Source organism: Cetorhinus maximus, chromosome 3 (genome assembly GCF_964194155.1).
Source record: "Cetorhinus maximus chromosome 3, sCetMax3.hap1.1, whole genome shotgun sequence".
NCBI classification, from domain to species: domain Eukaryota; kingdom Metazoa; phylum Chordata; class Chondrichthyes; order Lamniformes; family Cetorhinidae; genus Cetorhinus; species Cetorhinus maximus.
The window spans coordinates 84,856,431-84,872,269 of NC_135881.1; the positions used below are offsets into that span (position 1 = coordinate 84,856,431).

Below are 15,839 nucleotides of genomic sequence, written 5' to 3' on the forward strand. Positions count from 1 at the left end.
ATGAGTTCAGTTCCCCAATTTTGTTTTTTGTACCATCTACAGTGATGTACATAACTTTTAGTTTTGATTTACAATGTTTTCTTTCCACATCTTGATTCCTTTCACTATCTTATTCTGTTTGAATTCTTTCAACCCTTGTACCTGCTTATTATCTTTACACCTGAAGTTTACTTTCCTTTCCAACCAAACAATTGTTTGTTTGTCTGTCCAAATAACCAAATACTTGAATTTTTATTAACAGTTTGGGTTAAGCTCTGTACTTGTACAAAAGCAGATTCTGTAATTCAATTCACTTTTCTTTGAATAACGAATCGCATTCGACTTATTTTCAAAAACTACAGTCTTCATAATGCATTTAACCTTTGATGTCCACAGGTTAGTTCACTGACATGTGTACTGTCAGATTGCAAAGGCCACAGATAAATCCACAGTGCATTCGAGCTGAAAGGCTACTAATCCAGTTAATCGAGGGAAAGAGGCATATTACTGGACCAGCAAGTCACCTAAAAGAAGTGTTCTTTCTATAACCACTCATTCCACCCTAACTGACAGAAATCCATTAAATTAGGTGGAACTAAACAAGGACCTAGGTTACACCACATGCTCCACAATGAGCTGTTGAGTGCACAGCCTGAGTCAGGCAACTGGCACAGATGAGCACTGGACCAAGGAATCCGTACATCGAGGAACTCCAAGCCATAATCCTTCAGTGAGACTTGATATATGGTAGACAGCAATACGCCAGGTCAGATCATAGCCAGAAGTGGGGCGTAATTTGGGGTCCAGGTGAAGATTAAGGGCTGGTATAAATAATTTTGGTGCCCTTTGTACAAAGAGGGCTATGGGCACAGCCATTTTCTCTTCCCAAGAAGAGAAAGGCAAGACACGCCAACCTGGCTGGACCATCTCCAATGTTCTTTTTGATATCAATACTATATCAGGCACTCTGGATACTCCATGAGCTTGTGGATGCCCACCATTGGCACACAAATGAGGGAATGACTGTCTGACTCTGGAACGCCCACCATGGTAGCAGCAGTGAAGGTTCCCACATGCCACATCTCGACACTGACATTGGGACACACCTCATTCTACATTTTTGTGGAAAAGCACTTTAATACACATGCCAAGTTTTGTTCCTTTTCCTGTTTTCAAACTATATTTACCTGTTGCTGTGTAGGTTTCAAACTTCATATCATTAATGGCTATTTTAGTCCACTCTATCATGGGGCTGGGTCTTGATGCAGGTGGAGGCTGTATATCTGGAAGAACTTCATCACCATCTCCTGCTTCTGATCCAAAGTTGGATCCTCCAGATGGATCTGTACCACCTCCAGTACTGATACTACTTCCACTGAATCCACCTCCTGTAACTCAGTAAAATAGATTACAGTAATTTTATAAAATCAAAAATGAGTTTTGAAGCGAAACATTGATTTCACAGAATCAGAATGGTTACAGCACAGAAGTAGGCTATTCAGTCCTTTATGTCCATGGAAGCTCTCTGCAAGAGCATTACAGCTCATCTCATTTGCCTGAACTTTCTCTGTAGCCCTGCAATTTTTTTCTCTTCAGGTGCTTATCCAATTCCCTTTCCAAAGATCCAATTATATTTGCCTCCGCCACAACTTAGGTAGTGCTTTTCAAATCCTAACCACTTGGTGCATAAAAAAATGTTTCGATTATTCCTATTGGCTCCTTGGCCAATCCTGTTTACTCTGTGTCCTCTAGTTCTTGACCCTTCCACCAATGGGAACAGTTTTTCTTTACCTACTCTGTCTAGACCTCATAATTCTGAACACTTCTCATAAAAATGTGTTGAGTAAACCATTTCAAGTTTGTTTACAAATGCATTATACAACAACTGAGATCATCAAAATGCGTCACGATGTGTCATGATATCATTAGAAAAAAACACAAAGCGGAATTTTCTGTGCCCACCGGCGTTGGGTGTGTTTGGCGACGTGAGCAGACAATCTGGCGCGAAGGACAAAAATCAGTTTCGCGGTGTCGTGAAACCAGTTTGCAATCGTCCGCTCTGCCCGTCAATGATGGGCTGCATTTTCCGCCATCGAACATTGGGAACTTCATTGTAGTACATCTGCATATCATTACAGGCCCAGCTCACCAGAATCATCCCCCTACGCTGGATCATCCGAGCACTTCGACGGGAAAACACGCCAGTGCAGAACACGTCTTGACAAGTGTGACAGGCAGAAGTCGGGACTTACCGTCAGGGCCTTGCTGACATCACGGACACCCGAGGAGTAGAGGATGCTGGAGCCCAACAGCAACGGGACCCTGGGGGAATGTCTGTGGCATGCTGGGTGGATTCTGATGGGCATGGCTCCACCGCAAAGCAGCTCAAGGTGCAAAGTCACTGTTGAGGGTCTGCTCAGTGCCCTGGAAATGGTCTGCAACGATGATCATCGAGGTGGCGGAGAAGAAGGTCCAGCTGTGTTTGGGAGAGGGAGATGTACCAGGGAGTGGGAGAGGAAGGTCTAGGTTCGACTGGGAGAGGAAGGTGTGTTGGGGTTGGTGGGGATGGTGAGGTTGGGAGGGAGGGTAACATAGGTGTCGGGGTGGGGGGGTGGTGAGGTTTGGAGCGGGGGAGGAAACAAAGATGTGGGGGCTGGGGTTGTGGGGGGAGGAGGGGGTAACGGGAATGAGTACAGCAAATGGGGAGGTAGGCGTAAGGGAAGGAGTTCAGGGGGCAAGGAGTCCAGAGAGAAGAAGGAGCCCGGAGAGGGGTAAAAGTAAAGGTGGAGGAAGGAGTCAGGAAGAGGGAAGGACTAAACGGGGGAACAAGGAGTCTGTGGGGAATGGAAAGGACTCTGGGGAGAGTGGGGGGGAGGAGTTCCAAGTGGGGGAATGTTCAGGTGGACATGCAAGGGAGGGGTCTGTGGAGTCAATGACTGCCACCTGGGGAGCAAATTGAGGGTGGGCGTGGTAGGAGGGAATGGTACAAATTACCGAGGGCAGAGTGAGGCATTAGGGTGGGAAGGTGAGTGTGTGACAGTATCAGTAGAAGGTACGGCGAGGTGGTTGGTGGGGACTCAAAGGCTGACACAGGCCCTGGGTGTGGGATTTTCGGGAAGGTAGGGAACGTGCAAACCCACCTGGGCATCCGCGAAAGAAAAGGGTTGTGGCTGGTAGCTGATGATGGGGAGGTGGAATGTGATGCCGGGGTGGGGTGGGGGAGGGGTGACAGTGATGGGGGAATGGAAATGGGTGACTGGGGGAGGGGAAAGGATGAGGGGCCTTAAGAAAAACTGTACCACTACCATGTTAAATCGCAAGTGAAATGAAACTCGTGGTGGGTGAGAATAGGTGCTGCATGAGAGTGTGATCAGTGGGTAGGTGGAGATGCAGGTCAGCTCAGATGAACAACTGAAAGAGAACCCCAGCAGACAGCATCGAAAATGCTCAGGACAGTGAGATAACTGTGTTGGGGGAAGGATCTGCATACGTTGGAGAGTGCATACACGAGGCTCTGAAAGGCACTTCCACACACAACTTCTCCCTCCAGAATCACTTGTGGGCCGGCTGCGTGCAGCTGAACTGCTAATGGGGGAGGGTGGTGGGATGCAGGGGGAGGACTCGCGAAGCCTGTCATTGAAGCTGAAATACACCATTACACATTATTCAGTAAAAGTGAATATATTTTCAGATTGTAAAGTGACAAAACGTGTTCAGCCATGCAACCAATTGTGATCAGAAGTTCTTAACGTTTTTACGCCTTAGACTTCCCTGGCATCCGCAGCAGGGACGGAGACTGCTTGTTGCCTCTGATGAATTTGGCGTGGGTCCTCTGGAGAGCTGAGGCCTTGGGGCCCCTGGCTTGCTTTGGCTGTCCTCCTGTGGGCCAGCTGCTCCCTCTGTGGTGACAGAGAACGAGGCTGAAGGGTCACAGGCAAAGGGGGCTCAGAGGGAGTGGACAGTCTCTGAGAATCCTGAGTGGATGTCCAGGGGTGTCCAGCTGCCGGTCCTCCTCCCTTCGAGTGCCTGAGGGCCCTAGCCTGACTCCTTGAGCAGAAGCAACACCTGGAGGGATGTCAAGGTGCCCCGTTTCCCTCTCGCATTGCCACTGCAGGAACTCACCCATGGCGATCGTGATGGGGTGCAGGTCTGCACGCATCTCCGCGATCTGCTTGACCAGGGTCTCCATGGCATCCGCCATCCTTCCCAAGAAAACATCCATACGTGCATATGTGGGCACAACTTCATCAGAGAGCAGGTGGACGCAGTCCTCCAAATCACGTGCCACTCTGTTGAGAGGTTTCAACAGCTCTGCGTGATGTTCCCCTGCCTGCTGCTGACTCTCCAGGATGAGCTGGAAGGCCAAATACAGAGGCTCATCACCTGACTCAACTCACAGGTGCCTCTTCCCCAGCAGTCCTCCGAGTGCCAGGGAGCTCGGCTGAACCTGTATCCCCTTGCTGTGGACATCTGTCCGCGTGATAACCACCAGATTGTGAACCCGAGCCTGAACTAGATCCAGGTCTCACTGAGGTGTGTGTCTCTGCGATGGTGAAGAGTGTGGGTAAGTGCTGTGATGCATCTTCCAGGCTGCTTATTTTCAGTTCTTCAATGGAGGTGGTGTCCTCTTGGCTGGAGGTGAGGACATGGATGGTGCTGAGGGACTGGCTGGCTGGGGGTTTCGGTTACTTGGCAGAGCACCCTGTGAACCAAAGTAGAGAGTGCATGTCAGCAGAGTCAAAAGCAGGAGAGAGAGCACTCACATTTGCATTGAGAGGGGGATGACAAAGTGCAGGATCCTCAAGTGGACGTTTGCCGCCGACCTCACTGTCGCCACAGGCATGGCCCACATCCTCACCAGTCAGTGCGATGGCCCGTTCCTCAAAGTGCGTGACGGGCCTAATGTGGGCTACTCCAACCCGGTCTGGAACCTCTCCCTGCTGTCGTGAGCCAGCTTCTCCTGCATGAAAACAGATGGAGAGAGTGTGAGCAGGACACATGGAATGTTTGTGTGGTGAGCGGAACCATGGACAGGATAAGGACATGAGCTTGAGAGGGTCTGAGCCTGATGGAGTTGTGAGGGTGTGTGTGAGAGTTAGTGGTGTAGTCCCTCGAGGTGTGAGATCCCTGTGGAAGTTTGATGGGTTCTTAAGTGTGTGAGTTGAGAGTGATGAGAAGAGTGACTTATCCCAGCGGAATGGATGAGACCATTCATCCTCTAGTGGCACTGGGTGGCTGTTCTCTTTTGCAGAGCATTGGCGCTGATCATCACTGCCACCACAACCCATGCTGGATTGGCGACTTTGCTTGCTGGCCTTTGCCCAGAGTGGGGTAGAGAATATCGCGGCGGGCCTTCCCGGTGTCCAAAAGCACTTAAGGGTCGTATCATTAGGCCAGTGGGCTGCCGTCTTCTTGCCTTTCGGGGCGATGTCTTCTTTGCAGCAGTCCTGGGCTGGAAGCACTGAGAGGTGTGCGTGCAGCTGCACTTTAAATATGGCGTCCATTGTGAGGAAGCAGCGAGATGATGGCGTGGCGGGCGAATGAGAGCCCGCATGCCATCAAAACGGCGTGTTTCCTGGGAATGCATGATTAATCAAGCGTGTTCGGGACGATACAGCGCGAAAAGCTGCCACTGCGGCTGGCGGGAAAATCGTCCCTTTTCCCGCCCGCTACTGCACTTAGTGCAAATCTGGGACAATTCTGCCCACAGTGCTTGCTCTTCTGGATCCAACCTCCCTCCAGCTCCAGCAACAAAAACATGTGTAACATGTTTAAATCGCTTTAAATCGCTAAATAATGTACATAATACATCATGTTCAATAATAAATAATACTTCTAAGTTTGTGCTTCCAAGAATTCATTGACAGAAATTCACATCTACCTGTCAAGTTTTGGTTTACCTGAGATGGAGTGCACAATGCTCCCCTCCGTAGGGTCATAAGTCACTTACTCAAGTTCAGAGAGCTTGGGAGCGTGTTTGCAGAGCCCAATGTAAGGGGTCTCAAGTGTACACAAGAGTACTATTGGAATTAAACCAGCTAAAATAGCATAGTTTAACAAAATAGATAACTGGTAATCTTCCTGTTGTTTGTCACCCTAACCATGAGAATTTTGAACCACATAGTTATCAGAACCTTATTGGGAAGAATCCCAACACCAGTACCAGCCCAATCACGAGCCGATCTGGCTGATCAATCATCACCAGTAATGCAGAAATCAACCTGGCTCAGGTATGCAATTTCAACGTCAACCAGAAATGTTGTCTTGATTTCTAATTTCCATTGGCAAATTTTTCAAGTGCCTGAACCCCAAACAATCCCTGCCAATCTCCCGTCCTCCAAGGAAAACAAGCACATGTTGAACTGAGTAGATGAGATCTCCTAAACTTGCAACCTTCATTGGATTGAAATTGGCATACTTAGGAAGGCATAGTGCTGCAGAATATCATGGTCAATACAACTGATGTGGAGCTGTCACAAGTTTAAGTGTGAATCCATCTCATGTCTGATTTAAGCTACACTGATTGCAGAGACGCCAGAGTAAAGGCAGAGATTCCCACTTGGCAGATGTCACTCCAGATGGAAAAAGAAAATGATAAATGCAATAAAGGCATGACTTACTCAATAATAAAAACAGACAAGGAATTGGAATATGATAGCTACACTGGCAGACAATTACATTCCAATCTGTAAAGAATCACTTCATTGGTGACATTTTAAACTCATCAGAACTTACTGGGATAGGTTTTCAGTTTCAGTTTCTGCCAGGGCTAGAGTATTTCAGAGTTGTGGAAGTAAATCAAGATCCTTGACAAAAATCTGCAGCCATCATCCAGACATGCAGCTGAAGGATGAGGCACAGCAAGAGACAGAAGTAGGAAATTTAGTAGAAATGGAATTCTATTAATCAGAAACAGGCAAACTAATTCAATTGTGTTCAAAACCTGTGACCATACCTTGAAATCCTGGCCTCCCACCAGACCCAGAGGTCCCTTCTACTGTGTTATAATGTGTATCATACTCTGTATAAAGAGGAAATAATACATAGTATATTAGGAATAAAATATAACCTGGAATGGATAACATAACTCAGAGTGGAATTACTATTAGTTTTACAATATTTTCCTCAGTAATTGCCCAAAATGCATTGGTAGACTGGCTATACTGGTAAACCCGCTGTTGTCACTCTCAACAAGCTCCAATTTGGTAGAGTTTTGCAGACCCAAACCAAGATGCAGCAACTGATGGCCAATGTCTCAGCTTTCACTGCAGCACAGACAGAAGCCACCCAACATCTCAGGACTGCAGTGGAAGCCCAGACTGAGGCCATAAGATTCATGCTTGTTGTCATGCAAGTTGGATTTGAAATGTTAACTCTGTTTCTCTCTCCACAAATGCTTTCAGACCTCTGAGTTTTTGCCGCACTATTTTTATATTAGCTCAGCTTGGTGTTGTGCAGGCTCAAAATGCAGCCAACATGGCTCCAAATACCAGATAGCAAATGTCAGCCATAGCGGAGTTGGGAGTACTCTTGCCTCTGAATCACGAGGTTCTGGGTTCAAGTCCCACTCCAAGACCGAGCAGAAAAATAAAGGCTGACACTCCAGTGCAGTACTGAGGGTGTGCTGCAGTGCTACCTTTCAGCTGAAACATTGAACCAGAGCCCAATTTGCCTGCTGTGGTGGATGTGAAAGATCCATGGCACTATTTTGAAGAGCAATGGAGATATCCCCAGTGCCATTATTTATCCCTCAATCAGCATCACAGAAATTGGTCATTATCACATTGCTGTTTGTGAGAGCTTGCTGTGTGCAAACTGGCTGCTGTTTTTCCTACGTTACATTACAACAGTGGCTACGTTTCAAAAGTACTTCATTGGTTGTAAAGCATTTTGAGACATCAGAAAGTCATGGAAAAGCTAGATCAATGCGAGCCTTCTCTTCTTGAGCTCAAAGGTCATGCAGTCTGTCACAGGAATCCAGTAATCTTTGCTCCTGCTGAGGCGTTGCGCCAGGGGAGTGGCAGTGGCACCCTTGATCATGAACCTGTTGCCCTCTCTCAGGATGACAGCATTTATCCTCCTAAACTGCCGGTTCATCAGTGGCCCTGCTGCTGCCTCTCATAAAGCCAGCCTAGACTGCTGCTGCCCATGTCAAGGTGGTGCAGCCTCAAAGCCTAGAGCTGCTCAATGTCGTCCTGAGAGGCCGCTTGTAGTCTTTCCCGGTGGAAGTCAGCAGCCTACCACCAGCCATGCTGCAGCCACAGGTGTAGCGCTGGGCACAGGCACTAAGGAAAAGTACAAAGGTGAATAGTTCAGTTGCGTGTCTATTATAAGACACGTTGTTGAAAAAAATTGTTCTGTAATTTTATTTGGCAATGGGTTTTATTTCAGGGTTTTGGCCAAGAGAACACCATGATTGTTTGTAGCAGATGAACTGAAAGGTGGGGAATTTTGCAGTAATAGTGATGTAGGGTGACATCTTAGGGGATCTGGAGTCTGAGTATCTACTCATGGGTAGCCTGTCTAGATGGCATCTCCCTTTCTCTTGTCCTGCCCTTTTCTACTCCTCCTGAGGTCTCCTCTGAAGGCCTGGTGGTAAAGACTATGTCTCGAGAGCCAGACTATGGAGGAATCAGCAGAACTTGAAGACACTCTTCACATCACAGATACAATTGGTCATTATCACATTGGGTAGAGTGGGCAGTGGAACTGTTGTTTTAAAAAACTGATGGTTTGTTCCATGATGTTCCTGGTTGCATCATGGTTCTCATTTTTGGTGCTTTATCCATACTTGGTTGGGTGGCAGAGGGGAGTCATGAACCAGGTCTAAAGCATGTTCCCTTGTCACCCAACAGCCAGCCTCTGGTTTGTTGTGGTAGCCCATAGATGGGGGGTATGGCTAACTGCCATAGGATGAAACATTGTGACTGCTGCCAGGATAGCAGGTAATAACCAAATGGATCTTTGGAGCATGGTCATAACCAACTACACATTCATGGAGTGACAGTCCTTGCAATTGAGATACACCTGTCCATTGATACGTAGGATCTGCAGAACCATGTGCATGCGGTCAATGGTCCTCTACACTATTCGGGACCCCTGTTAGCATGACAAAGCCAATTGTCTTCTCCTCCTGTTTCTGTCTAATAAGAAAGATGACAATTAAGTTACCTCTCCTTCTATATAGGGACTCTGTCACCTGTCTAATGCAGTGATGCACTAAGAGCTGTGAAATGTTGAAAACATCGCTTGCTCCTGCCTGGAAAGATGCGCTGGTGAAGCAGCTCAGGGCCACAGAGATCTTGATGGCCACTGGTAGCACAGCTCTTGCCCTGCAAAGCCGGTTGTAGGAGCGGGAACAGTTCACTTGCTTTATGAAGCGTAGGCATCTCAGACACCATGCTTGGCTGAGATGGCGGTGGGAGCAGTTCTCCCTGACAACCTTGGGTGTATAGGGCCTTCTATTGACAACATTCCTCCTCCTTCCTTGGTGTACAGCTTCCCACCACTGCTGCCCGTGCTACATCTTCAGATTATGGTGCAGCCCAGAAGGAATTGCATCTATAGCCCCCACCATACAATTTCTCCTGATAGGCCTTCCAACTCACTATACCACCTTGTCAGAGTGTAGTACCACTCCCTTGTGAAACTAAAAGCTTGTGCCAACTCCTCCAGTAACACAAAATATTTTCCACTAACTCTGCCGCAGCGAAGGTAAGTGAAAAGCAGCTCACTTGAAATTTGAATGATGATCCTTTTAAATAGTGGTAGTGGGAGTATCCCTAAAACAGCTGAATCCATGTTCAGCTGGAGTAATTAAAAGTGCGCATTAACAGGACTGACAAAGCCTAAGATGGCAGATCAGGCACCAAATCAGCATGAGAGGCTGTTTCATGTCACCATCCATCCAGATTTTGGTGCACCCATGCCCACTCTAGTGCCCTCACGGTCAGGGTGTGCTTTGTGGGCCAGGCCTTAAGTGGTCGGAAGCGCAATGCTGACATTCTTGGACCTTCTGGCTTGTTAGTGGAAATAAAGATCCACTCCATCAGGAGCTTCAGGTAGAAACCCATTATTGCAAAACTAGAAGTATTGCGTAACTGATGAACACAAAGGGGGAAGGTGAAGATAAAAGATTGCAGTTAAAATTTATTCAGTATTAAAAACAGAAAACACTGGAACACTCTGTAAGTCAGGCAGCATGTGTGGGGAGAGAAATGGAGTTCATGTTTCAGATCAATGACCTTTCGTCAAATATTTCCTTGTTGTGCAAAAGAGAAATTGGTTCATAACTTTAGAATGGACTATTTTATAAACAGGAAAATTGCTGAAGTTGCTGGCCATCTCAATGAAACTATTTTAGACATTAGGCAAGGAAACCTCTACAAAATGGGCAAGAACAGATTGAACTGATTATGGAAAAAACTGATTTGCATATGCAGCAGCGACTTAAAAGTTTGAAACTGAGAAAAGCATATTCCATGCAGATTCACCAAGAGAAATACGAGATACTATTGTTGAAGTCCCTTACCTGAATAATCAGTGGAGTTCTGTGTTGCATTTGAAGACCCTTCTCCAAAGACACTTCCGCTCATGTTCACATTGATCCTGCTGTTGTCAGTTGCTGAAAATGAAGAAAAAAATGGAGTCAAGGACTGAGACAAGAGAGTAGGTAGCTTTTACTTTAAAAATCTCTATCTTCCTCAACATTTTTTAAGGAAAACTTAGGTGAAAGGATAATTGGGTCTATTGTGCATGTGAGTGATCTGAAAGGAATGCCCAACAGACAGCAATCTTCACTTTGAAGATCTGTCCAGAATTATACCAAAAATTGTAACAGGCTAAAAGAGCTTAGATACAGCCATCAAGTTAATTAGACTTTGCATCATACACCCTAAAAGTTTAAAACTGAAGCTGTAAAATACTTACAGCATTTAAAATGGTCAAAGATGACCCCCACCCACTGTTGATGGTAGATGAAGTTTTTTTTATTCATTCATGGGATGTGGGCATCACTGGCCATGCCAGCATTTATTGCCCATCCCGAATTGTCTTGGGAAGGTGGTGGTGACCTGCCCATTAAGAACCGCTGCAGCCCACATCATGTAGGTCCACCCACAATGCTGTTAAGGAGGGAGTTCCAGGACTTTGAACCAGCAACAGTGAAGGAATGGTGATATAGTTCCAAGTCAGGATGGTATATGACTTGGAGGGGAAGTTGCAGGTGGTGCTGTTCCCATGCATCTGCAGCTCTTGTCCTTCTAGATGGTAGCGGTCGTGGGCTTGGAAGGTGCTGTCCAAGAAACCTTGGTGAGTTCCTGCAGTGCATCTTGTCAATGGTACACATTGCTGCTACTGTGTGTTGGTGGTGGAGGGACTGAATGTTTGTGTGTGAGGTACCAATCAAGCCGGTTGTTTTGTCCTGGATGGGGACGAGCTTCTGGAAAGGTTGTGGGAGCTGCACCCATCAAGGCAAGTGGAGAGTATTCCATCACACTCCTGACTTGTGTCTTGTAGATGGTGGGCAGAATTTGGGGAGTCAGACGAGTTACTCACTGCAGGATTCCTAGCCTCTGACCTGCTCTTGTAGCTACAGTATTTATATGGCTAGTCCAATTCAGTTTCTGGTCAATGGTAACCCCCAGGAAGTTGATAGTGGAGGATTCAGTGGTGGTAATACAATTGAATGTCAAGGGGCGATGGTTGGATTCTCTCTTGTTGGAGATGGTCATTGCCTGGCACTTGTGTGGCATGAATGTTAGCTGTCACCTGTCAGCCCAAGCCTGGATATTGTCCAGGGCTTGCTGCATTTAGACATGGACTGCTTCAGTATCAGAGGAGTTGCAAATGGTGCTGAACATTGTGCAATCAACAGCGAACATCCCCACTTCTGACCTTCTGATGGAAGGAAGGTCATTGATGAAGCAGCTGAAGATGGTTGGGCCTAGTTCACTATCCATTTTATGATGGAAATATCATAATGTCAAGGGAGGTAATTGCATTCTCTCTCTTGTTGGAGATGGTCATTGCCTGGTACTTGTATGTGGCATGAATATTATTTGCTACTTATCAGCTCAAGCCTAACAAATGTGCAGGTCTTGCTGCATGCAGGGACGCACTGCTTGATTATCTGAGAAGTTGTGAATGGAACTGAACACTGTGCAATCATCATTGAACATCCCTACTTCTGACCTAATGGTGGAGGAAAGGTAATTAATGAAGCTGCTGAAGATGGTTGGACTTAGGACACTATCCTGGCGAATTCTTGCAAGACTGTCCTGAGGTTGAGATGGTGGGCCTCCAACAATCACAACCACGTTAATTTGTGCCAGGTACAGCTCCTACGGAGAACTTTCCCTGATTCCTTATGATTTCAATTTTGCTCAGGTTCCTGGGTGCCACCTTCAGTTAAATGCTGCCTTGATGTCAAGGACAGTCATTTTCACCTCGCCTCTGAAATAAAGCTCTTATGTCTATGTTTGAGTTACGTGATAGAACCCAAACTGAGTATTGAAAGAATCATAGGATTGTTACAGCACAGAAGGTGACCATTTGGCATTTCGTATCCATGCTGCTTCTCTGCAAGAACAGCTCAGCGAGTCCCAATCCCCATCCTTTCCCCATAGCTCTGCAAAATTTGCTTTTTCAGGTTTTTATCCAATTCCCTTTTGAAAACCACAAAACACTCTCAAGTAGGACATTCCACATCCTAACTACTCGCTGCATAAAAAAGTTCTTCCTCATGTTTTTTTTTGCCAAGCACCATAAATCAGTATCCCCTAGTTCTTGGCCATCCTGCCAGCAAGAACAGGTTCTCTCTCTATCTATTCCAACCAGACCCTTCATGATTTCGAACAACTCTATTAAATCAGCTCTCAATCTTCTCTTCTCTAAGGAGAATTACACCAATTTTTCCAATCTATCCCATGAATGCTTCATCCTTGAAACCATTCTCAGAATTTTTTTATGCACCCACACTAAGGCTTTCACATCCTCTGAAAGTGTGGTGCCCAGAATTGTAGACAATACTCCAGTACAGGCCAGCCAGTGTTTTATAAAAGTTCAATAGAACTTCCTTGCTTTTGTTCGCTATGCCTCTCTTTATAAAGCATTCTTTTATAACCACTTTCTCAACATGCTCTGCCACCTTCAAATGATTTGTGTACATAAATCCCCGAGTCTCTCTCTTCCTACACTCCCTTTAGAATTGTATCTTAAATTTTATATTGTCCCCTAACTTCCAGTGGAGCGGCAATTGAGTCGGATTGCCACTCCGTTCCGAGTTTCTTACCTTAAAGCGAAGTCGCTTCCATCTCGCCCGACCTTCCAACTCAGGCAGGGGCAGGTTCCTATGATCTATTGGCGAGGGCAGCTCAGTCGAAGGTGAGTAAGCTACGTCCCCATTTTTACGGCACTAACTGCCACAAACCAGTTAAGTTTAAAGATCCAGCCACTTTGACAAGCCAGGGAGAAGTTAAGTGCCTAAGATAAGTGGGTAGGATTTGAGGGGAGGGGGGATTGGGTCGGGACGGGAGGAGGTGGTCAGGTCAGGTTGAGGAGAGAAAGATATTCAGGGGGGTGGTGAAGGGGTGGGGGTGGTCAGGGCAGTAGTCGAGGGGGTAGTGGGGAGTCCCATGAGGGGTCAGGGGTGGGGGGTCATTGGTGGTGGGGTGAGTCCAGTGGGGAGTGGGAGGAGTCCAGGACGTAGTCTGCAGTGCAGTGGGGCGTGGGACAAGCCTACTGGAGTTTTTTGAGGACATAACTAGCAGAATAGTTAAGGGAGAACCAGTAGATGTGGTGTATTTGGATTTTCAGAAAGCTTTTGATAAAGTTCCATATAAGAGGTTAGTGTGCAAAATTAAAGCACATGGGATTGGGGGTAATATATTGGCATGAATTGAGAATTGGTTAGCAGACAGGTAACAGAGAGCAGGAATAAATGGGTCTTTTTCAGAATGACTAGTGGGGTACCGCAGGGATCAGTGCTTGGGCCCCAGCTATTCACAATATATATCAACGATTTGGATGAGGGAACCAAATCTAATATTTCCTAGTTTACTGATGGCACTAATCTAGGTGGGAATGTGAGTGAAGAGGATGTTAAGAGGTTTCAAGGCGATTTAGACAACTTGAGTGAGTGGGCAACAACATGGCAGGTGCAGTATAATATGGATAAGTGTGAAATTATCCACTTCAGTAGGAAAAACAGAATGGCAGAGTCTTATTTAAATGGTGATAGATTGGGAAATGTTGATGTACAAAGGGATCTGGGTGTCCTTGTACACCAATCACTGAAATCAAGCATTCAGGTGCAGCAAGCAGTTAGGAAGGCAAATGGTATGTTGGCCTTCATTGCAAGAGAACTTAAGTACAAGAGCATGGATGTCTTCCTGCAGCTATACAGGGCCTTGGTGAGACCACATCGGGAGTAGCGTGTGCAGTTTTGGTCTCCTTACCTAAGAAAGGATATGCTTTCCATACAGAGTGTGCAGCGAAGGTTCATCAGACTGGTTCCTGGAATGGCAGGATTGTCGTATGAGGAGCGATTGGGGCGGTGAGGCCTGTATTCACCGTAGTTTATAAGAATGAGAGGGGATCTCATTGAAATGTATAAAATTCTTATAGGGCTGGACAAGCTGGATGCAAGGATGATGTTTCCTCTGGCTGGGGGGCGGGATCTAGAACAAGGGGTCACAATCTCAGGATATGGGGTAGGCCATTTAGGACTGAGATGAGGAGAAACTTCTTCACTCAGAGGGTGGTGAACCTGTGGAATTCTCTATCGCAGAAGGCTGTGGAGGCCAAGTTACTGAATATATTTAAGAAGAAAATAGATAGATTTCTAGACTCTATAGGTGTCAAGGGGTATGGAGAGAGTGTGGGAGTATGGTGTTGATATAGAGGAATAACCAATGATCATATTGAATGACGCAGCAGGCTCAAAAGGCTGAATGACCTACTTTTGCTTCTATTTTGTATGTTTCTATAAGTCCCGTGGTGGTGTTGGGGGGAGCAGGGGGTGCAGTCGGGGTGGGTTAGTGCTACAGTTGACTAGAAGCTAGAAGTGGTTTTAATTCTTTTAACATTTTCTGGGTAACTATTACTGTATGACAGTCAGAACCATATGAAGTTGCAATTTAAATCACATTTCCAGCGCAATGCAATTCTCCAAAGGAGGTTTGAACTTCCCAGGCAATTGTCATGCATTCCTTACCTGGGAGCTTTCGGATGCAGGGGAGATTCCCAAGCGCATCTTTGGGGTAGCCCCCAGATGCACTGCCCGGGAGCGCAGAAGTTACGGACCCAAGTGTGATGACTCGATGGAGCAGACTGGTTTTGTCAAGAAACAGTTAAACTTTATTACAGAGACATTTTTAGTGCTTGCACGCTCGTCCAGATCTCTCATCAGAAAAGCCCTGCCCTGCGGATTGCTCATACTAAGAGCTAACTGGTTGGAGCCCCCACAGTACATCACATGACCCGTGATTGACAGAAGGGAGTGACCATACATCCAATTAGCACACCAGGTCTCTCCTGATTCTTCCTACCACTCTACATTAAATTTCACTTCTTGAAGTTGATCACAATCCTCCTCACAGTTCATAATACATTCAAGTTTTGCACAATAAACATATATAAAGAAAAGCAGTGGTCCTAGTACTGACCCCAGGGAAGTCAACTACATACCTTGCGTCAGTCTGAAGAATAACTGTTCCCGACTATTCTGTTTCCTGCCAAACAGCCAATTACGTATCTGTGCTGCCACTATCTCTTTTATTCCATGGGCTCTAGCTTCACTAGTACTTTATGAAACACCTTTTGAAGGTCCATGTACACAGCATCAACTGTATTACTCTCAT

At 46.3% G+C, this 15,839-nt stretch overlaps 1 protein-coding gene across 1 annotated transcript in view; it reads right to left on the reverse strand.

Annotated features, from left to right (window-relative positions):
- Positions 1 to 15,839, reverse strand: part of pkd1l1 (polycystin 1 like 1, transient receptor potential channel interacting) — a 249,457-nt gene that overhangs the window by 165,527 nt on the left and 68,091 nt on the right. The window contains exons 13-15 of the mRNA XM_078534059.1: positions 10,511 to 10,603; positions 6,935 to 7,000; positions 1,167 to 1,367 (exon numbers count right to left, since the gene is read on the reverse strand). Of these exons, the coding sequence (XP_078390185.1) occupies positions 1,167 to 1,367; positions 6,935 to 7,000; positions 10,511 to 10,603 (360 nt within the window). The remainder of the gene's footprint in view (positions 1 to 1,166; positions 1,368 to 6,934; positions 7,001 to 10,510; positions 10,604 to 15,839) is intronic.